Here is a 22,485-nt window from a genome sequence, read left to right as displayed (position 1 = left end):
AGTGTAGCTACTAATATTACTTTTGCGACGTAATTATTCTCAATGAAAATTATATGAATTCAAACAAACTACATTAGTAGTTGAATAAATTAAATTTCAAGATGTGATAGCTAAGGCATGTATGTATTTAGTACTCTCTTTAATGCAGTTTAAATAGATCAATGTTAAAGGAATATTGTCCAAAAACAAAACAAAGATAAATAACAAATCAAATGAAATTAGGAGGCATTATTAACAATTCAAAATAATCATTTTACATCGCTAGTAAAAAGATATCAGAAAACCAAAAATACAAGATGACTAATTTAAAGTGTGAATAAGAATTTTTTAAGAGGAACCCAAATTTTTGTAAGAAAACATTGCATAATTCAATTGTTTTTGTGCATTTTCTCATGCAATGAGACCGTTTAGGAACACGTGGAAACACCTTACACCAAATGGACTTACACTTTCTTCCCTCTTTTCTCTTTTTAGTAAAAGACTACAAGTTGCCAAGTTTGAAAGAAATAACATCGTCCATATGAGGTTTCTGGAAAATGTAAAGGGTGTTGATAAACACTTTGTTTTTTGTTTTTATTTTTTTATTTTTATTATGAAAATTAAAAACTAAAATTTTATTTGTTAACTGCTTTCAAATTTTCAGTTTTATTCAAAAAAAGTGAAAAATATTTTCTTAAGTTTTCAAATTTTGGCATCTTAGTTTTCATTTTTTGAAATTAAAAATAATTACCAAACAAGTTTTTATTTAAAACAATGAATTTAAAATCTAAAAACTGAAACCGAAATAGTTATCCAACAATGGATTAGATTTCACATTATCGTCTTCCTTCATCTTATGATCCCTAATCTTCTTTAGTTTCCTTTTGAGTTATGATTTGCAACCTGAAAAGTTTGAAATGGAGATGTCAGTGCAATTGTCGTCACACATGAAAATCCAAGTAGTTGCTTAATTTCCCATGTGCTAGTATTAGTCAATTATAGTGTTTGGAAGTTATAACAAAGAAAACGACTCATTCCTTGATACTTATTTCCTAATTTTTTTTGAAATTTTTTCTAATAAGTTAAATCTGTATTGCAGCCGTTGGAGCATTTAGTCTTTCAATGTACCAAAGAACACAAATCGGTAAACTACGTGTCATGATATAAGTAGAGAAATATTAACAAAATATATTCAAATATGAGACATATCAAATTTAGCGTTTAATAATTTTATAACACGTGATATATCATCTTGTATTTCAGATACAAAAAAATTTGTCTAGCCGTAAAATGCAAAGCAATTGTCAATATCATACGATTCATTTCTTTCTAAATTTCTTATGAGTGAGACTTTTAAGGTTACCTAACCATTTTCATGGACTGAAAATGCTTTACATGCATAATATTTAAAGGGTTATAACGGCTAATATCCCAAGGCACCAAAGTAAAACCAATGGCCCACCTTCTTAAGTCTCTTATTTTGTGCGTGAATGTCGCTAATTATTTTGAAAACTGGATTTTTCGTGAAGGTTTAAAATGATTATTGGTATGAACACATTTGATCAACGGTAGTGATTAATCACGTTTCTTTTTCTTTCATATATTTTGAGATTGATCACACTAATCAATAATTCTGAAAGGATTTTTGCCAGATAAAGTTAGGTAATGACCAATGACCACGTCATTTCTACGGTGCATCCCTTATAAAAGGCATGAGATCACTCTTGTATTTTGATATCAGCAGATTCCGCGCTAGTAAGTTGCTTTAGGAAGAGAGCTCTACCAAAATGTCTCTACTTTGACAAGGGCAACCCCACATGCCAATTAACAAGCTCAAACGAGTGATGAACCACCACACGACGGTTCAATGGTAGAGAACGAATTATAAGGTTGTATTTTATACGGTACGTTTTGAGTTTGATTGTTGACGGTGGTAAATCACACGATAATGACCAAGAAAGGCTGAGATGTCTCTGTGAGTCTTCTTACTTATGAAATGATAGACTACTATGAATAACTAATATAACAGAAATGCCACATGGCATTATTCTAATGGTTGAGTTTGTTAATATAGTTAGAAGGGTATCATTGTAATTAGGAGATACAGCTATATAAGGGATTGTATAGCTATCATTTTCTTTAAGTTCAATTGTATACATTTTCTCTAATCAATTAATACAGTCTCTTGTTTCTCTCTACCAATTTTTTCTCTTCCTCTGTACCATTTCATCTTTTACGATGTAGTTAATAGAAACTACCAGCTAGTCTCCTTTTTAAGAAAAAATAAAAAACCTAGTGACACACTGTAAGCACAACATGCATAAACAACGGGATGCTTCCCGCTCGCGCATGAGCAACTAACTCAAGCACAATTCATAACTTAAGTCCAACCCGTATCACCAACTAGGGTTTGAAGTCACGTCAAGGCGAGCAGATTCTGAAGGAAATATTAGGATCAAATGAAAGCAAAAGAAACATTTACATCAAACTTAGGAGGCCCTTGAGAAAAATAGAGAAACATTAATTTATTAAATAAACAGAGAGGCCCTTAAGAATTTGACGGAAAATTAGATTTTCACTCAGAAAGGAGGTGGGAGGAACAAGAATTTATAAATGGCAGAGGTTTTAGCATCGAACGAACACTGTTCAACGGTTAATACAGAAAATAACAGCTAAAGAGTTCAACTCTCCGCCATAACCTCCGCGTCTCGTAGTTCATTGTTTCAACCAACACTGGACACAGAAAGTTGAGAGAGGCAACGGTAGAGTAAAAACTTGCGAGCTGCAATTGCTATTCCGAAACCAGGCAAGACATCACGCTTCTAGTGCTCCCATCACACATTAGAAACACTTCCTGTGTACGATTGATGGGCCAGATTCGTCGTACTCTGCCTTGGCGATCCACATCTGAGTTCCAAGTATAAACAATAACACTCCATTACACAAGAAAATGAAGAAATCGCTATTTGGTTTTGGGAGAGAGAGATCGGGGAAAACAGCATATCATATGATTTGTTAATGCGAGCAGGGTTAACCAAAATATTGAACAAAAGGGTGGCTTTCCCGATGATAAAGATAATGCACATTTCTAAGATGACATGCCAAGTGATATGTAATCGTAATCGGTGTCACGTATGTTAAATTTACATACCTGCTGGAAAGTGCTAAGAGATGCAAGGATGGATCCACCGATCCAGACACTGTACTTCCTCTCGGGTGGAGCAACAACCTTGATTTTCATGCTGCTAGGTGCCAAAGCTGTGATTTCCTTGCTCATTCTGTCAGCAATGCCAGGGAACATGGTAGAACCACCACTAAGGACAATGTTTCCATACAAATCCTTCCTAATATCGACATCACACTTCATGATAGAGTTGTATGTCGTCTCATGAATGCCTGCAGCTTCCATTCCAATCATGGATGGCTGGAAGAGTACTTCTGGGCAGCGGAAGCGCTCAGCACCAATAGTGATCACCTGCCCATCAGGCAACTCATAGCTCTTCTCAACAGAAGAACTTGTCTTGGAAGTTTCAAGCTCCTGCTCATAATCAAGGGCAATGTATGCAAGCTTCTCCTTCATATCCCTGACAATTTCTCGCTCAGCTGTGGTGGTGAAGGAATAGCCACGCTCGGTCAAAATTTTCATAAGGGCATCGGTGAGGTCACGACCTGCTAAGTCAAGACGGAGGATGGCATGGGGAAGAGCATATCCCTCATAAATGGGGACAGTGTGACTGACACCATCTCCAGAGTCAAGAACAATACCTGCACAGAAGTTCCAAAAAGGAAATTGTCTAAATGACATTGGAGATGCACATAATTATCATTCCGCAACTTTTAAAAATCACTTCAACTTTTCTTCTGAATGCTTCCAGAAAACAGTTACACCTGCTATATATTACGATCACTTCAATAATGATCTCAAATCAATTTGCAAAGCTAAGCTCTTCTAAAGGCTAACTAACAGCATCTCAGACGTATTGCATAATGTATTAGTTAGTTCAAGTCATTGAATCCACATCAACTCAAATCCACAACAGGCTGAAATTGTTCAAAATGCTTACCAGTTGTACGACCACTGGCATAGAGGGAGAGAACAGCCTGGATGGCAACATACATAGCAGGAGTGTTGAATGTCTCAAACATGATTTGGGTCATTTTCTCACGATTAGCCTTCGGGTTCAGAGGTGCTTCAGTGAGCAGAACTGGATGTTCTTCTGGGGCCACACGAAGTTCATTGTAGAACGTGTGATGCCAAATCTTCTCCATATCATCCCAATTGCTCACAATACCATGCTCAATGGGGTATTTCAGAGTCAAGATACCTCGCTTCGACTGAGCCTCATCCCCAACATATGCGTCCTTTTGACCCATTCCAACCATCACACCAGTGTGACGTGGGCGGCCGACAATGCTAGGAAAGACAGCCCTTGGAGCATCATCTCCAGCAAATCCAGCCTAAAATATCAGAATCCAACATAATCATGATCTATTAAATTGAGATTTCCATTGAGATAATGTATGCCTTTACAAGATGAGCATTACAAAAGCTGAGAAGAATAAGATATAGCCAGCAAGATTTGGAGATAAAAACATACCTTAACCATTCCTGTTCCATTGTCACAGACGAGTGGTTGAATATCCTCAGCGTCGGCCATTTTCTAATACCAGCTGTAGAGACGTATTAACTGCAAAACAGTAGGACATGATATGAACAATAGAGAAATAGAAAAACTAAAGACGAAACGCCCATCAATTTCATAAACATACACAGGCATAAGGTGTATTCAACACAAATAGTAACACCATAACCATAAGGTGTACATTCATTCATTCAACATAATGATCATACCATAACCCAACGAAACACCCACCTTATACAGATTTCCCATCAATTATAAATTACAGCAAAAAAAAATCAAAATTGCACAATCATTTACAGAACAAATCAAAATGAAGTATTGCAGGTATAAATATATGACCGGAAAACAAAGAACCACACCGAAGATTCAATCCGGATAACACTCCATTTCTGGTTATATGTTGATCAACTTGACTTATTCAAAAGGCAGTTATGAGTTAATACAAATGCTTGAATCTACGCGATTCATGAGGCTCCTTCATGTCATAGATATCCAAACCATCTCAAAACTCCATTGTTTCGCATTACAAAATCAAATCTTTCATTGAAACCAAATCTTCAACATTTAATCAAATCACAAACAAACCAGATACAATAAACAAAATCAGACAGTAATACTCCCATAATATCATTCAAAATCGAATAGCTACCGCACAAATGCAAAAGAAGCATCAAAATTTAAATTCCCGCGGATTCAGATCACAAATTCACAATGATCCTACATTCAACAAAAAAAAACTAACAAAATCTAGAACAAAAATGAAACGATCCTACATCCAAAACCGAATAATTCCACACGAAACTCGAGATCGGCAATGTCGAATTAGATTAACAGATCAGCATGCTCTGTTCGGTTGCAAGGAGAATGTCGAAATTTTCTCGGAAAATGAGGGGGGAAGAGAAACCTGACCTTGGATTTGGCGTGGACGGAGGAGCCCTCGGATCTCAACTGCGCGCCCTTGGGTTCAAAATTCAGACCTCAAACAGCACCTGAAATTCGCTTTTTAAATCCACAGCTCTCCCAGCGCTCACTCCTGGCCGTCCGATTGTTCAACTAGATTCGCGTTCGTGGCGACGCGTGCCCCTCTGATCTGGGGCTCCCGAAGCTACAGGCTGTTTCAAATGCTTTGTCAATCCAGGTGTCAGTGAGTTATGCTTTTTCCTGATACTTTGTTTTCTTGTATGGACCACATGTTGGGCCTTCGGCTTGTTTTATGGGCCTTTGGAAAATTAACCCAAATCTCAACTTGGACACAAGAAAGTCCAACGACACAGTTACTGAAGCTCTTATTTGATGGACTCCGTTATAAATTTATAATTAATGTTCACTCTACGTGATATTTCAACGATTTAAACCATTCAACTTTTAAGTTTTTATTTTCATGTCTCAACCCTTATGCGCGTTAGCCCTATCCATGCTGGAACCATACACATCAATATTGATTACCACTACATTTGAGAATGGATCACAAGCAAAGCCATTGACGTTACTAATGTTTCATCTCAAACAAGTTGGCTGACATCTCCATGAGTCTTGCTGGGGCTCGTTCCAAGCTAAATGCTTCTCCATCGCAGGTTAGGATTTGATTGAAATTAAACTAATTAAACTATGGGAATAATATTGTCAAAATTTAGCTAATTAATGGCGATCAAAGTGGAAAATGAACCAACTACTGATCAAAATTTAGCTAATATTGTCAAAATTTAGCTAATTAATGCCTCACAAACTTTATAACTAACTTAAGCAACATTAAACTCCACCCGCACTTTGCCCTTGAAAAGAAGAAACATACATGATAAAGGAGAAAAAGGGTAATAAATAATTAATTCGGCAATATTTAAGCTCTCATGGTTTGGCGAAATCACTGTTGGATAATGTTGCCACATCAGTTAAGCCAAGTCAGCAAAGTTAGTTAGCCATGTCAGCAGGAGTTAGTTGGAGCCGTTGTCAGTTAGAAATGGTTGGATAATGTTGAGTCGGTTAGCTTAGCTAACTTAGGTGCCAAGCTTTAGTTTTCCAGCTATAACATTGCAAAAGCTAGAGTGTAATTCATTCAAGTCAATCAAATACAATCTTGAAAGCTCTCTCTCTCTTAATTTCTTCTTCTTCCTGAGATTGTTCTTCTGCATTCTTTACTTTTTCTGCAACATTCAGTGTTGTTGTCATGGCATCACTCGCCGGAAGGTTCTCGGTGCCTGTTTTCCACTGTGCTTTCTAGGAATTCGATTGGTAATTGGTGATCTTCTGTTCATTGGGTTGCAATCACTTCTTTCATCATGTTCTACAATTTCTGGGTTTTCTGGTGCATACCTTCTGTTTTCTTTAATGTGTTAGTGAAAAGTTTATGTGTAATTTGATATAACTCAAGGCCGATGCCAAGTTATATGTGTCGAGAATTGAGGAACAGAAGGCCAATGCCATTCCTCTGAGAGGTTTGATAAATTTTTATTGGAAATCTGTAATCCTCAAAGGTCGAGGCCGAAGAGCAGTTCTTGAATTCAGTTGGGTTGGTTTGATTGATATCAATTGCAAAGTTTCTTCTGTGATTTCTTGTTTTCATTTCATTGAAAGTCTATTTCTTTGATATATCACCATGGCTGAATCTGTTAAAATCGAAGGATTACTAGAAATGCTTACTGTGAAACTTGAAGATGATAACTTTAATAAGTGGAGTTATAAATTTCAGTCTGTGCTCAGAGGTTGCGATTTGTTTGAGTTCTTTACTGGGGAATCACCATGTCCACCCAAGTTTGTGATTATTACAAAATCTGGAATCACAAAAGAACTCACAGTTGCATACAAGGATTGGGTGAAAAATGATCTTGCTCTGTTGAGTTTACTCGTAGCCACATTGTCTGATGATTCTCCAAAACTTCGCAAGAAGCATGGAGTTGTTTGCAAGAGCGGTTTGCCTCAATGTCTATGGTTCGTATTAATCAGTTGAAAACTGAGTTCAACACTGCACAATGGGCAGTGAATCTGCGGATAAATTCATGCTTAAACTGAAAGGAATCAAAGATCAGTTGGTGTCTGCGGGGGGAAAAGGTCTCAGATAATGATTACATGGTTGCAATTTTGTCTGTATTACCTACTGAATATGAGATGATCAAGACTGTGAATCTGCACGATACACTACTATGCCATTGAAGGATTTTTGGGCACAATTACTTGGAGCAGAAGCCAGTATGGAATTAAGAATGCATTCTTTGAATAATTATATGGCAGCTATGTATGTACAAGGTGATGGATCAGGTTCAAATAGGTTTCAATGAGGTTTTCAGAATTTTGAACATGGAGCAAGTTCAAACACACAGAGATATCAAGGTGGATCAGGTTATGTAAGCTATGGAAATAGGCCATTTCGGCAAAGGGGTAATTTTTCTGGAAACAACAGGAAGTTCAATGGTGTGTCTAAATGTTTCTATTTTTTATTTTTACCATTTTCACAACTCCGCAGATGATCCCTTAACCAAAATGAAAAGAAATTATTAATTATACACTTCAAATAGGAAGTCCTGCTCTTCTAAAGTCCTTATTTTGAGAACCTACGAGGACTAAATGCATAGTAGCTACAAGATTGTATAATTTACATAAAAAGTTTAAAATATTTGACAACTTAATAAGAAAAACAAGAAAATGAATTTTCTAATGGTTTATGAATTTTAAGTTGTATTGTCTCCCTCTCTTTCCCATCCCCTCGTCACTTTTGCGCCAATTATTATTTTATTATTGTTGTATGTATATGTGATTGATGGGCCCCACAAATTTAAACACCGTATGTGGTTTCCCTCCAAAAAGAGCAAAGTTAGCGCAAATGACCACATAATACACTTATGGCCCGGCCCAAATTAATTTCCGAATTGCAAAATATCAGTCACCATCACCACCAACCAACCAAATGAAAGTCTAAATGATCTGGACAAAGGTAGAACAGGGTTAGTGTCATTTGAGATGAAATGACCAACAATATATGTATATATGAGAATATGTCCACAGTGGAACACAGTAAACAAAAACAAGGTAAAATGCCGTTTCAGTTGATGTTGAAGTTTTTGGATCATTCGGGAAATAGTATTCCACGTTCAGCTGCGATAAAAAGAATCAAAGAAAAGACAAATGCAAATTTATAAGCATTCATATTTGCGCAGCAATGCAACTAAAAAAAAATCAAGTTCATCAAGCGAACTTTCGTTTTGATATGTGAGTGTGATGCGTATGCATGACCAATTGTAAATATGGACATTACCTTTCCCTCATCAGCGGCTAAGTGGCAGGAACTTTAACGAAAAACTACTGGTACTGTTTATTTTAATGAAAAACCATATTTTTATACTAAAAAGTCAATCCTGATACTATTCATTTTATTCTTTATTTTGTCCTTATCGTTAAAACTCAAAGTTTTCAAGCAATTTTCATTAGTTTTCCTGACATTGAGGGAACACAAGCCCAAGTCACTGTACAGGTAGAATCTGCGCTCCCCATCCATGTCTAAGCCTGTTCTTTGTGGTGTAGATAGGGGATCTGATTTGCACCTCTGGACTGACCTAGAACTTTTTTTAGGAAAAGGGCATATGAAACAGAGATGGAGAGTATAGCGAAGCGCATCATTACTGTTTTGATTGACCCTTGAACAACCATGTACATGTTTCCTGTCGGTTCCATAGCATGCATCAGCACACTTGCGCTCCTTCCCATCGCTGCTTCGGGATTCCTCATTGTTGAAGCTCTTTTCAACAAGGAATGAAGCAATGGATCCACAAAATTAGAGACTTCGCTTCTAATTTCAGTTTTCTGATCTACAGACGTTGTATGTACAATGTCTACTCCGGCCGTATTCTCTACTTCCTTCTTCTCTATGACTTTTGAGTTCAAATCAGTCTTCCCTTGTCTCGACTTGGGAGAATTTGGGCTGCATACTAAGGTGACCTTCCGGCGTAAGAAAGTCTACTTCGATTTGAACGTATGAGAAATAAACAAAATAAAAAAAAATAAAAAATTTAAATAGCCTCAGAAATTAACATGGATATCATGAGCCACACGACATAATTCTATAGTGCTTTATTGTTTTTCATATACATCGAATTTATAACTACAAAATCCTTTGAAAGTTCCATCAATGCAGCCTAAAGGCAATATAATTCAAAAGTTGAAGTTAATTTATAGGTAGCAGAATTAATTCAATGCATGCTCGCACTTGAGTTTGGATTGGAATTTTATTTTGATTCAATTCAATTGAAGATTCAGACCCCTTTTCTTTCTTTTTTTCTGGTTCTAAGACCATGATTTGAATTGATGTCCTTTCATTGAGTCCTCCTAAATTGCATTGATTTATCCTAAAGATTTCATTTCAATTGGAATTAACTATTATGTTGTTTCCCAATGTGTATCCATGTAATAACCAAATTGTTTTCTCTTTGATCCTTGAATAGTAAAGAGGTAAACAAAATCAAGAAAAGTAAAATAAAAAAAGTTTCATTCTTCCTCATGGTCAAGGTTCTAAAAAATGTTAGGCGCTAGTAGGGCGGCTAGACGGTATCTAGGAGGGTCAGGCGGATTTAGGTAAATTTCTTGTATATCTTGTAAATAAGTGCATATTGACACTTATAAAAAATTATAATTGAATGAAATTCATGGATAGAATTTTTAGGTACATAATAAAAATACGTATGGTATGATCTTTAAAAAATAATAATAAAACATTACAACAAAAAAATAAAAAATAAAAAGAATGAAAAGTAACGGAAAAGAGTATAAAAGAAAACGTAATGAAAAGAGAAAAAAAAAATGGTGGGGACCATTTCAAAGAAAACGTTGCAGCTATAGATAAAAGATGGTGGGACCATCTTAATTGAATTGTGCAAATCAAGTTAGGAACAGTCTTCTTCTTCGCAGAGCCGACTCTGCAACAAAAAAAATTGCAGATTCTGGCGTCTTCATATAAGCACGATTAGTCTTCACCCAGCTTCGCCTAGCCCCGCCCAGACTTGCATATCTCCGCCTACTCCCGCCTAATCTTGTCCAACGCCCGCCTAATCTACTCTCTGATGTTGTTGCCGATTAGGAGTTAAGTGCGGCGATTGCCTGCCTTCCGGCACCTAGGCCGATTTTTAGAACACTGATCATGGTCCATATCTAACTTTGGTAAGAGTCAGTTCATTGAAATAGAAAGTTTATGAAGAATTTAGTTGGAATAAATTTCCTACAATTTGTATTCCTTTTACGTTTTTTACTTTCAAAATATGAACAAACATAATTGAAATATTATATAACTTAGAAAGCTGTATACGTTGCCATGTAAGCATACATCTATGCGTATGAATGGTTTCAAAGTGAAATTCTAGACCATGGTCATTGTACCTGAGTATTTTTTTGGGTATAGAAGTGGTTCGATCGAAATAAGGTATATTTCTATCTCAAAGGAAATATGTTTTGGATTTGTTGACAAAAACCAGAATACTTGACTGTATACCAGTTGACACTCCTACAGTTCAAAACCATCTTGTTACCATGTACCTTGACCAAATCTTAACTAACAAAGATTGCTATCAGAGGTTGGTTGGGTGACTAACCTACTTGTCTCACACTAGACCCGACATTGTCTATGCAATAAGTGTTATAAGCTAGTTTATGCATTCTTGAGTGAAGCTCACTGGGTGTGGGTTGAATGAACCTTGGCTGCTTGAATTCTACACCAGGTAGAGGCATCATGTTTTCAAAGAATGGGCATTTTCAAGTGGTTGGTTATACTGATGCGGATTGGGCAGGGAACATTACTGATTGACAGTCTACTTCGAGGTACTTTACATTTATAGGAGACAATTTAGTGACTTGGAGGAGTAAGAAGCAAAAAGTGGTTGCTTTGTTAAGTGTAGAAGCGGAATACAAAGGTATGGCGAAAGGAGGATGTGAAATATTATGGCTTTGGAGAATTGCAGAACTTGGGTACTCATCGACGTCTGCATCAAATCCGTTTTGTGACAATAAAGCGACCATTGCTATTTCGCATAATCCAATTTAGCATGATCAGACTAAACATGTGGAAGTGGTAGACATTTTATTACGAAGAAGTTGGATGGGAATATTATTCAATTTCCTTTTGTAAAGTTTGAAGATCAGTTGTTAGACATCCTGACAAAAGCTGTTGCAAGTCAAGCCTTCTACAACTCACTTGGAAAGTTGGGCACCAACGATATTCACACACCAACTTGAGGGGGAGTGTTAGAGTGAGTTGACTTTTATGTGTAATTAGGGGGATTTTGTTCCCTGTTTAGTCTGTATAACTAGAGTAAATATTATTCCATATTCTTATATTGTAAATAAGGTCTGTAATATATATATTTGCCTCCTTGGTGAAAAGAATAATATCAGAGAATTGAAATCCCAAAATAAGCCTAAATTAGCATTGCTTTCCAGGTTCTGTCATGTAGCATTGCCATTATATGTTATAACTAGTATAATCAATACTCTTGAAGTCTTTGACAAAGGGAAGAGTACTCTTGAAGTCACTTGAAGAGGATTGGTTCTCTTCTGATCTTTCATGTTTTTCTGCGTACTTATATCTCATCAAGTGTAGTTGAATCTAGCCGAGAGAATTAATGGTTGAAGCCACAGGTTCTTGCTGATATCTACCTAGAGAATTACACTTCTGTGGAAGCTACAAATGATTAGATCAGCATCTCCATATGCCAATTCACTTCTCCACGCTGAAAAAGCTCAAACGCTGATACTTTCAGGTCTGTTTATTTATTTCTGCTCATCATTTGATATTGACTAAGAAAGCATCTATTTACAAGTGATAAAGTGTAGTCTTGAACATCTTTATCCAGATTTCATCTATTTCATCCAAGATTCGATGATTAATTTTCTTTCTACGATCTTGTGAACACGTTGGAAACTTCAGCATTGTTAAAATGAAATCTCAAATCGCCATCCTCATCAAGTGTAGTTGAATCTAGCGGAGAGAAGATCTCGAATTCCAGCGATCAACTTGCAACCTTGTGGCCCCTCGATTTCAGCCGAGGGGAGAGGGTGGCGGCGGCCAAGTTTGAAGGAAGGAAAAATGTTGAAAATGACACGTCGTTCGCTAGGGCTTAGGGTTTTGGATGACGGTGGCCTCGCGGCTCGGTGGCGCGGTTTAGAGCTGTGGTTTCTGCGCGATTAGGGTTTTGAAAACCCACTATTCTATGCTTGTCGATATTATAGTAAGCAGATCAGAAGGTTGATCAACACAAGGTCTGATGTTGCTGTTGAGAGATCTGAGGCAAGAAGGAGGGCCATGGGTCCTGCTGTTGGTGTTGGTTCTGCACTGCAGGCAAGACTTACAAAAATTATTGTAATTGTCTAGAACCCTCTCATCCCCTCAATAACAATAATAATTTGTTTTTTTAGAATTTTTTTAGAAAAAAGGATTGTCTAGTTTGCGTGGTATACATGTCATGCAAAGGGGAGCTAGGAGTGAGCATGGTGCAGTTTGGTCCCAAACTACACACTGAACCAACAATGATACAACATCTAAGCCTCAAACTAATAGCATAAGTGACCAAAACCTGTTAGTTGGTGATCAGTTTAGTTATCGTTGGTTTTATCTTCATAAACAATTTGTTAAAGAGTGCTAATAATCTCACCCCATTGTCCTGTTTTCCTATCCGTATTTTAATAAAAATCTCAAAAGTATTAATAACATGTTATAATTTTAGAAAAAGACTTTTAAACCCCTACCCCATTTCTCCCCCATCGTCTCTCTTCGTCCCCATTTCTATGTTCCGTTTCATCTCTCTCTTCTCGGCTTTTGCACCAACCACCACAGCCTGAAGCACAAAGGATCAGGAGGAGCACGACAAAGTTGTGTTGGTGGAGGAAGGGCAAGAGGAGTGCTCCTCTCCTTTGGGGCAAGTCACTTCTCGTTTGGGGCTTAAATTTCAATTTCCATTGAATTTGAATGGTTGTGGAGATTGAGAGCGTCATCACAGCTGTAATTAACTTTTTAATTTGTTTTTTTTTTATTACCCTGACCTTCATTGCTTGATGGTTGCTACAAGTGCAAGTGACTTGTTGCAGTAGTACAAAATCTAGAGATACATAGCTTATGGACAAGATTGAGAAAATGGCATTGGATTATGGGATTTTGGGTTGGCGGATTGACGCGTTTTGCTGCTAAAGGAAGTTCCAAGGGAGGCTAGAGGTGGAAACAAGATGAGGATGGTGTGGTGCTGGTGCTGTGATAATGGTTTTGCAGAAATGCTGGAACTTTGAAACTGATCTTGAATTAATGATGAAAATATTGAAACTAATCTTGGAGAAGTGCTTAGATTTTGAAATTAATGTTGCAGAAGTGCTGGAATTTTGAAACTGGTCTTGTAAAATATTGGAATTTTAAAGATGATCTTGCAGAAGTGTGAGATTTTTGAAATTAATTTTGCACAAATGGTGGGATTTCAAAATTGATATGCATAAGTGCTGAAAATTTTCAAACACATCTTACAAAAAGTGTTTGAATTTTGAAACAAATCTTGCAGAACTGCTAGAATTTTGAAACTGATCTTGCAAAAATGCTAGAATTTTAAAACTAATTTTGTAGAGGTGCTCAAATTTTGAAACTGATTGTGCATAATTGCTGGAATTTTGAATATGATCTTGCAGGATTGTTGGGATTTTGAAACTAATTTTGCGAAGGTGCATAGATTGTGAAATTGATCATGTAAAAGTGCATAGAGTGTGAAATTGATGATATAATGTGGTATTATCCTTACGTAATTCGGAATGTTAATATGTTGACTTACCCACACACGCACCGGTGTACCCTGTAGCTTCAAAACCCTAGATTGGAAACTTTCCTTTTCTTCTTTTCTTTTCCTTATTCCTTTAGGACTTAAATACAATTTCCTGAAGTACTATATAATTTGTAGCAATCCTTGATCCTTGTACGCAAAACAGCAACGACTCCTAACTTGAAATGTTGAAAATGACCCGTCGTTCGCTAGGGCTTAGGGTTTTGGACGACGGTGGCCTCGCGGCTCGGTGGCGCGGTTTAGAGCTGTGGTTTCTGCGCGATTAGGGTTTTGAAAACCCACTATTCTATGCTTGTCGATATTATATATCTCAACAAGTAATCCATATATTGAATCACAATAATAAATAATTATAACAAGGTGTAGTTTACAAAATATAAAAAAATTTAGAATTACATGGATGATGAGCAATATCGTAAATTCGTAATCGATCGCGCGGGCCGCACATTGCAGGGCATTTTTCCAGAATTCAGAAGGGTAGTTTCGTAATATAAAACATTATATCATCCATGATCTAATCCCATCTCGATGGTCTCATAAATTACATCGATTCATATCTTCCCTGTTTTCACAACACATTGTTGTTTTTGGGATGAAAATTTAATTTTGACATGCATGATCATCATCATCTAAGATTATATCCATAAAATCCCACAGACAGACAAAGAGATGATCAGTTCAGTACTACAAAAGCGAGAGAGATTAATGCAGAGCATAAAACTTGAAAATTTGATTGAACAAGAAATCAAACTCATCAACATATCAACTTTAGCCCAGCATTTCTCACTCATCAACAAATCAACATTTCAATTTTCCATAACGAAATAAAAGAAAAAAAAAAAAACACACACAAGAAAGGACACATAAGCACGTACTTATCCACTTTCCATTTCCAAAAGCAATTAAGTTTTTTTTTTTGGGGGGAATTGGATTTGCTTCGGATCTAAGTGTTCGGAGCCAACGAATCAATTAATTTGGGCCGCACAAATGAAAACCAATGGTTTCCATTAATTCATTTTTTTGATCCACCACACACAATCAACAACTCTGACTTCTTTTGCACACCAATCAATGATCCAAATTAATTGATATATAGGCTCCGGACACTAAGGTCCGGAGCGGATCCTTTTATTTTTTTGGTCTTCTCTGATAAATGAAAAAAACTAGGAAAAGGGCTAGGGTGACGGATTTTAGGAGAGAGCACTGACAGCGAGCGTAAATTAGAAATGATGATTAAAGGTGGAGGGAGAGGTCAAGGCTGTGAGGAGTGTCGTTGTCAACAGGAGAATGAGCGGCGGTGGCATTCTGAGGATGGCCATGATAATATTGATGGGTGTGGGAAGAAGGAGGTGCAGATGAGAAGAGGGGTTGAGGCAGTTGAATGGTGGTGGGGCCGTGAATCATCTGGGGAAGAGAGTAAGTGGAGGCGGCGGCGGGGATGAGGTGGTGGGGGTGGTAGTTAGTAGTGCTGATGTTGGAGAGGTCCATCGCCCAAGAGTACTTAGGTGGCTCGTTGTCCTGCTGCATAATATGCCCCGTCTCTATTAAAAAGCTGCTGCTGCTGTCGCGTACGGCTGCCTCTGGCTGCTGCTGGTGGTGGCTCTGCTGGAGCTGATGGTATTGGTGAGGCCCATACGAATAATGTTGAGCATGGTCATCAACGTCATGAGGCTGACGTGGCACGTTGATGGGCATGATCTGATACTGAGAAGGGGCAGGTGGGACGTTGAAAGTAGGGACATGATGAGGATGGCGAGGAGCGGCTCTCTCCGACTTGTGGGCGCCTACAAAAGACCTGCGAGCAGCGGCTCTCTCCGACTTGTGGGCGCTTTGGTGGCCGCCGAGGGCTTGGTAGCTGTTGAATTTGCGGGAGCAGTAAAAGCATTGGAAGCTGCGAGTTGCAGCTGCGGTTGAAGAAGAAGCGCGGCAGGCGTGGGGGGTGGCAGGGGGCTGAGAATGGGTAGGAATTTGGTGGGACGAAGGCCAGATAGAGGGGGGCAGGTTATTGAAAGGGAAGTGGGAGGGACAAGGAGAGAAGAGAGAAGAGTTGGGATGACGAGGATAAGGAGGAGGAGGAGGTGGTGGTGGGTTCATCAGAGTTAGTAAGTCATGAATCTCATCCTTTGCCTCCATTGAAACACCACCTGCAGTTTCAGAGGAAGCTTATCTCTCTCTATGTAGTTGGGTTGTAATAAGAGGAAGAAGGGAGGGGGACGGATCAGGTTGATATATATAGGTAAAGGAAAGGAATCATCTCTCCTGATCCTTTCCTCGTACTCTATCAAATTAGAGGATCGTTACCGTTAAAATTTGATCTAACGATTATAAATAAGAATTCATTTTAAAAATTATAATAACTTCAGCCGTTTAATCAATTTTTATTAGCACAAATTTTCTGATTTAGTGTATTATGAGGAAGGAATTTCCTCCGAATCCCTTCCCAAGAATAAAGCAAAGGAGTGGGGTCGAGTCATATTAATGGGTCGGTTCAGATCACTTTTGGCGTCGCACGATTGAAAAGAACAGGCTTTCTGAACCTATGGATTTTTATGGGGACAATCAGGGTAAAAGATGACAAGAACGTTTGGCCCGTGGATTTTGATGGGGACAATCGGGCCAAAAGATGACAAGAACGTTTGGCTCGTGGATTTTGATGGGGACAATCGGGCCAATAGATGACAAGAACGTTTGCCATTGCTGCAGTTGCGCTCGGAGGCGTAAAAGCATATTTAAAAGAGATATTAAATTTTAAACAATAAAATGATAGTTGATAATTTATGTGGTAATTTAATATTTTTTACAATATTTTGTTTCACTTGATATGTCAAATAATAATGTCATTTAATAAATTTTTTATCTTTTTATGAAGTCCATTGATTAAAGCAACCAATCAAATATTTGAAAAATATAACAACATTTATTATATATTATATTAATTTATTAAAATATCATTTAATAAATTTGACAGCAAAAGGTTTTGCCTTTAAATGACTCAGCACTACCTAAGAAACTAGAGGCTCGTTTGAAGAGAGTTTGCTGCCATTTTTAACTATTGTATGCCTATGTGGCAATTTTGACATCTCCTTTGGAGATGCTCTAATGACTGCAATTACCCCCACTTTACATTGTACAAGAAGAAAAATCAAAGGATAAATATCGAAATTTTGCACGTTTGTGGGTTTAATTTGTCACTAAAAGCATTGGGATGTATAAACTAGTTAGGTAAAAAATAAATAGATAGAGAGTGTGTTGGAAGAAAATGTATAGTGGGGATTTTGCAAGTGATCATTTCTTTTTATATTATGATGTGCTAAATATGTAAAGCGTGGGTTCATATTTACCAAGGTTGCCTCGCACATTGATTGAAGTTGTTAAGTAGCTAACTAGCTTATATCCTATTCCTATACTATTAAATCATAGTGTAACTCTATAAACATTGAATTAATAATTAATAATTAATAACTAATGGGGTTAATTTTCTTTCAAAATTAACATCAAGTAGATGCATGCATGCATGAAGCTATATAATATTTCAACATTCCCAAACTCACTCGCTCACAAGTCACAAACATATGTAATACAACATATTACATATGCCATGCCATCAAACTCGAAACACTTGGACAGCATTCTTCAACTACGAGAGCGGCAGACTGGGAAACGAAATGAAAGAGAGAAAAGAAGCAAACAAGAAAGAGAGAAAAGAAAAAAACTTTGAGGGACGTTGAAAAGAAACAAACTGAGAGGGACTTTTCAAGAAAGAGAGAAAAGAAACGAACTTATAGCAAAAGTAGAACAGGGCTAGTGTCATTTGAGATGAAATGACCAACGATATATGCATATTTGAGAATATGTACACAGAGGATTACAATAAACAAAAACAAGGGTAATGGTAAAGTAGATGTTTCAGTTGATGTTGAAGTACTTTGGATCATCCGGACAATGGTATTTCACGTTCAACTGCGATTAAAAGAACCAAAAAAAAGATAGAGTATAATCAGCTAAACTTGCACTGTGAGAATGTGAAGGTTGATGAAATAAGAAACCTTATAAGAACTTATAAGGGATTTGACTACTTTTCATATTACCAATTGGTTTTACAGTGGGACAAATACAAATTTATAAGCATTACATGTGCCATGCAACCCTCCATTCTTTAAGCTCCACGTAGTCACGTACACGCTTAAACAACGCACCCTCCATTCTTTAACTAGGCATGCAATGTAGTAAAAGGTAGAAAATGTACCTATGGTAAGAAAAGTCAGCACGTGATGGATACGGGAAGACAGGGAGGATAAGACCGCCAATCGTTTCACTTTCGAAGCCCTGCTAGTACCCGGACGAGCAACGTGAAAATGATTGACCTGCATATGCATTAATGAATTAAATGGATGCGGATCTTTCTCTCTCCCTTTAAATAAATAGGTGAAGGGCAAAATATTCCCCCCTCCTGATCCGTCCTCACGCTCGTGGGGAAATTATACCGTTGTCCACTAGAACCTTGCCATCTGTACAATTTAATACATGTCAGATCCAGAAAATCCAAGGCCTTTTTACTGAAGCGGTGGCCTTCTTCGCCATCGTTTTCCAGAAAAGTAATTTGGTCAGATTCGACATTTCAAATCAACATCTGATCTACTAATCTTGATGAAGGGGAGGGATAGAGGATGAAGAAAATTTCGGAGAATGAGTTTTGACTCTCAGATTCACTGCGACAATAACATAGCACCATCCTCATTTGATTCCCATGTCACTAGAAGCAGCACGAAGAGAAAAAAAAACAAAATTGGTGTTTTGAAATTTTGCTGGAGTAATAAATAATTTTGATTACTGTTTGTAGTGATTCACATGTTCTTTTTTCGTTATCTTCCAATTTTTGTAAATCTGATTAAAGTTTTTAAAGCACATACAATTCATGTTACCAACAAAATTTTCATGATTTTTTATGGTTGTACAGACTCATTGGTTGCAGAGCCATTCGTCGGGGCTTGAAGAAAAGGAAAGTTGAGAAAGTCTATTCTTGTCGTAGAAGTCCTGTTGGCAGTGAGCTTTGAAGAAAAGGAAATGTGAGAATAGCAGAATAGGTGGCTTTTTTCTTTTGGCACCGAGTTACTTCCAAAATTTCCCCTAACCTTAGCATTACCACTTTCTGAATGTGTTTGCATTTTATGATACAAATTCTTATGTTATACATGCAAATAGTTATAAGAACTATCTGATGTTTTCTACCTCATTCAACAACTTAATTACACTCCCACTATTTTGGTTGGAAGTTGATTAGAAGAGTCTTCGTTCCATTGACATCCTTTTCTTTACAATTTATGCTGAAAATTACTTGCAAAATGTAATATGAAAGGTTAGTTGGCATGTTAACTTTCAGAAGCATGAGATGAACGACAATGAATGAGCATGATATATATATATATATATGTGTGTGTGTGTGTGTGTGTGTGTGTGTGTGTGTTATCCTAATGTGTTGTCTTCATCTTCGGCCTCAAAAGTGTTCCTTAACTTCTCTTCATCTATCTCAAATGCCTTCCTTGCATGTTTCAGTTTTTCAGTACAACTTTAAAGTTTTGGGTTTTTTTTTTTTTTTTTTTTTTGCAGTTTACCACATATTTAGTTGAGTGGAAAGGAAGTTAGTAATCATGTATGAGTTTAAATTCCTTGAATGCTCAATATTTTAGTTGGAATCGAGTGGTGTGCTCTGTGCTGTGTATTGTGTATTGTGATTCAGAGATAGTTGGAATTGATTCTTTGAATATTTCTCACCGTTTTTTTTTTTTAAATTTTTTTATGTAATGGAGTGATGTGAAACGAAGATCTATAGATACTCTGATTAGAAAATGCGTGTACGAGACAGAGGCCCAGGGCAAAGGAGTGGAGGAAGACCTAGGAAAACTTGAAAATAGACTCTAAGAAAAGATTCGGACTACTTAGATCTAACAGAAGACATGGCACAAAACTGAGCGCAATAACGTTTTAAGATTCATATAGCCGACCCCACTTGGTGGGAGAAGGTTTTGTTGTTGTAATGGAGTGGTGTGTGTTGGGTGCTTCTTAGTTTGATAATTAAGCTAAGTACCATTTGGAATCGAGCTAAATAATTGATGGAAACATAAACTAAATCATTTGGGTTCCTAATTCATGTTTACAATTTTCATTGTCTTCCCCTTTTAAACGATGTTTTTCAATTGTGTATGAATTGTTGCTTTCACTTGGTTTCTTTAATGACTCAAAATTGTAATAGCAACCTGTGCTCTTTTGTATATGCTTTAAGTTCCAATTCCAAGTTCATATGCATCCCTAGGTTCATTTCTTTCGTTTTTAGAATCCTCAACTCCAATGGTTACCGGTTTTCTTTCATTTATGTTTTCTTTTAGTAATCTATGTTTTAATTTTTTGTTCTCTTTCAATTCTTGTAAATCCAAGTTTTTGAAAACTCATGCAAGTCATGTTACTAACAAAACTTTTGATGCTTTTACACACTCATTGTTTGCAGACCCATCGTCGAGGCTAGAAGAAAAAGGAATGTGGGGAAAGTGTATTCTTGCCATAGATTTTCTGTTGGCAGTGAGCCTTGAAGAAAATGGAAGGTGATAACAGCGGAAGAGGTGGCTTTTTGCTTTTGGCCTTTTGTTTTCTTCATTCTGTTGAATAGTTAGACTTGAGAATACAAATATGATTTTTATTTCGTTCAATTTACACTGTTACGCTTCTAAATGAACATAAATTTCCATTTTGTATTCTCATTCCAAACCAATGCTCAAAAAGCTACCCAGTATCCAACTCTATCCCACATTTCATATATTCCCACTCCCTTATAATCCTTAAAAAAAAATAATAATAATAAACGAATTATGCTCCAAGCCTCCAACCAAATGCTTAACTTTTAAATATTTGACAGTTATATAATCTCCATGTATAAATTAGAGGCATTCACATTAAGCTAACTCCATAGAAAACGTATCTCACTGGTGCAAAAGGACTTAGACTTTTTGTGCATAATGCTAAGTGTGCAACCAACAGGTAAAACATAAACTTATATGACTATAATGAATGGGCAAGTAACATCCCAATAATGTAAACAAGTATTCACAAACACATATCTCACTTGAGCTAGATGGGTGTGGATATATTTGCACCGGTGGCTCAACAATAGGAGATGTTAACATTGCAAAATGTCGCATATTACTTTGTAGAAAAGACAACAAAAATTAGTTGAAAGCTTCATATATTTCTATCTATTTGTATGAGTCTGAAATGTTGATAGACAAAATACAAATGCACATTAAGCTTCATTATTTTCATACATTTCTGTTTATTTGCATGTCTGTCATGTGGTAGTCTTTTTAACCTCTTATTACGGGTATTACACATTTCTAAAAACTTTTTATATTATGTCGAGCTCACATCCGTCATTTGTGATAGAAACTATACAATATTATTACAAAAAGTTTAAAATTCCATTCACCTAGTTAACATAAAAATTAAAACTCTATAAACGATGCTAATTTATGATTGGAAAAAACATGAAAGCTAAATTATATCCAAGGCTTAACATCAACCGGCAAGTGTATATAGACCCGTCATTTTCTTGCACTGATAATTATTACACTTCAAAAGTATTTTGTGATACCACTTAGTATTACTCTCTAGCGGTATTCCTTTTCACTTATAAATAAGAGGTCTTAGGTTCGATTTTTGCCAAAGGCGAATTTGAACCATATTATTGTTAGCCCATTTTGAGGTTAAACCCATCCTCTCCCCTTAGTGTAGATAATGACGTCAATCATTGAGTCTTGAAGAATATCAAAGATATCTAGCTCGGCAACGTCTAATAGCACAAGAAAAAAAAGACAACAAATTCCAACTCTGAATGATGATCATACTATGACATCCCCAACTAATATACAACAAGAAATTCCTGATTTTTATTTCATATTATTTGTGTTTAACTCATACTAATGCAAAAACTAATTTCTAGTTTCTTTTAACTATTCATCAAATAGGTCCTAGTTGTCATGCCCCAAGATACGCTCGGAATCGACGCGATGACGGTAGGACAGTAGCAG

The 22,485-nt window shown here is 36.8% G+C and overlaps 2 protein-coding genes across 3 annotated transcripts; both read right to left on the bottom strand.

The window, feature by feature from the left end:
- Positions 1–2,489: 2,489 nt before the first annotated feature.
- LOC103933450 (actin-like) lies at positions 2,490–5,677 on the bottom strand. 2 transcript variants are annotated; one of them, XM_009343147.3, is made up of 5 exons: positions 5,532–5,677; positions 4,578–4,667; positions 4,044–4,437; positions 3,131–3,744; positions 2,490–2,886 (listed from the first exon to the last, which is right to left on the bottom strand). In XM_009343147.3, the coding sequence occupies exons 2-5, from the start codon at positions 4,635–4,637 to the stop codon at positions 2,821–2,823; spliced, it is 1,134 nt and encodes a 377-aa protein (XP_009341422.1). In that variant the 5' UTR covers positions 4,638–4,667; positions 5,532–5,677; the 3' UTR covers positions 2,490–2,820. The 2 variants fall into 2 exon arrangements, with proteins under 2 accessions (XP_009341422.1, XP_048425374.1); XM_048569417.1 differs by lacking the exon at positions 4,578–4,667 and having other exon boundaries at positions 5,532–5,667.
- Positions 5,678–15,643: 9,966 nt separating this feature from the next.
- On the bottom strand, positions 15,644–16,543 carry LOC125470362 (extensin-like). Its single transcript, XM_048569323.1, has one exon. The coding sequence runs from the start codon at positions 16,541–16,543 to the stop codon at positions 15,644–15,646; it is 900 nt and encodes a 299-aa protein (XP_048425280.1).
- Between the last annotated feature and the right edge of the window lie 5,942 nt (positions 16,544–22,485).

Source organism: the organism of the source record quoted next, unplaced genomic scaffold (assembly GCF_019419815.1).
Source record: "Pyrus x bretschneideri cultivar Hongxiangsu unplaced genomic scaffold, Pyrus_bretschneideri_v1 Contig5, whole genome shotgun sequence".
Taxonomy (NCBI): domain Eukaryota; kingdom Viridiplantae; phylum Streptophyta; class Magnoliopsida; order Rosales; family Rosaceae; genus Pyrus; species Pyrus x bretschneideri.
The sequence above is the reverse complement of the archived record's forward strand: the minus strand, read 5'-3'. Positions and strand labels throughout refer to the sequence as shown.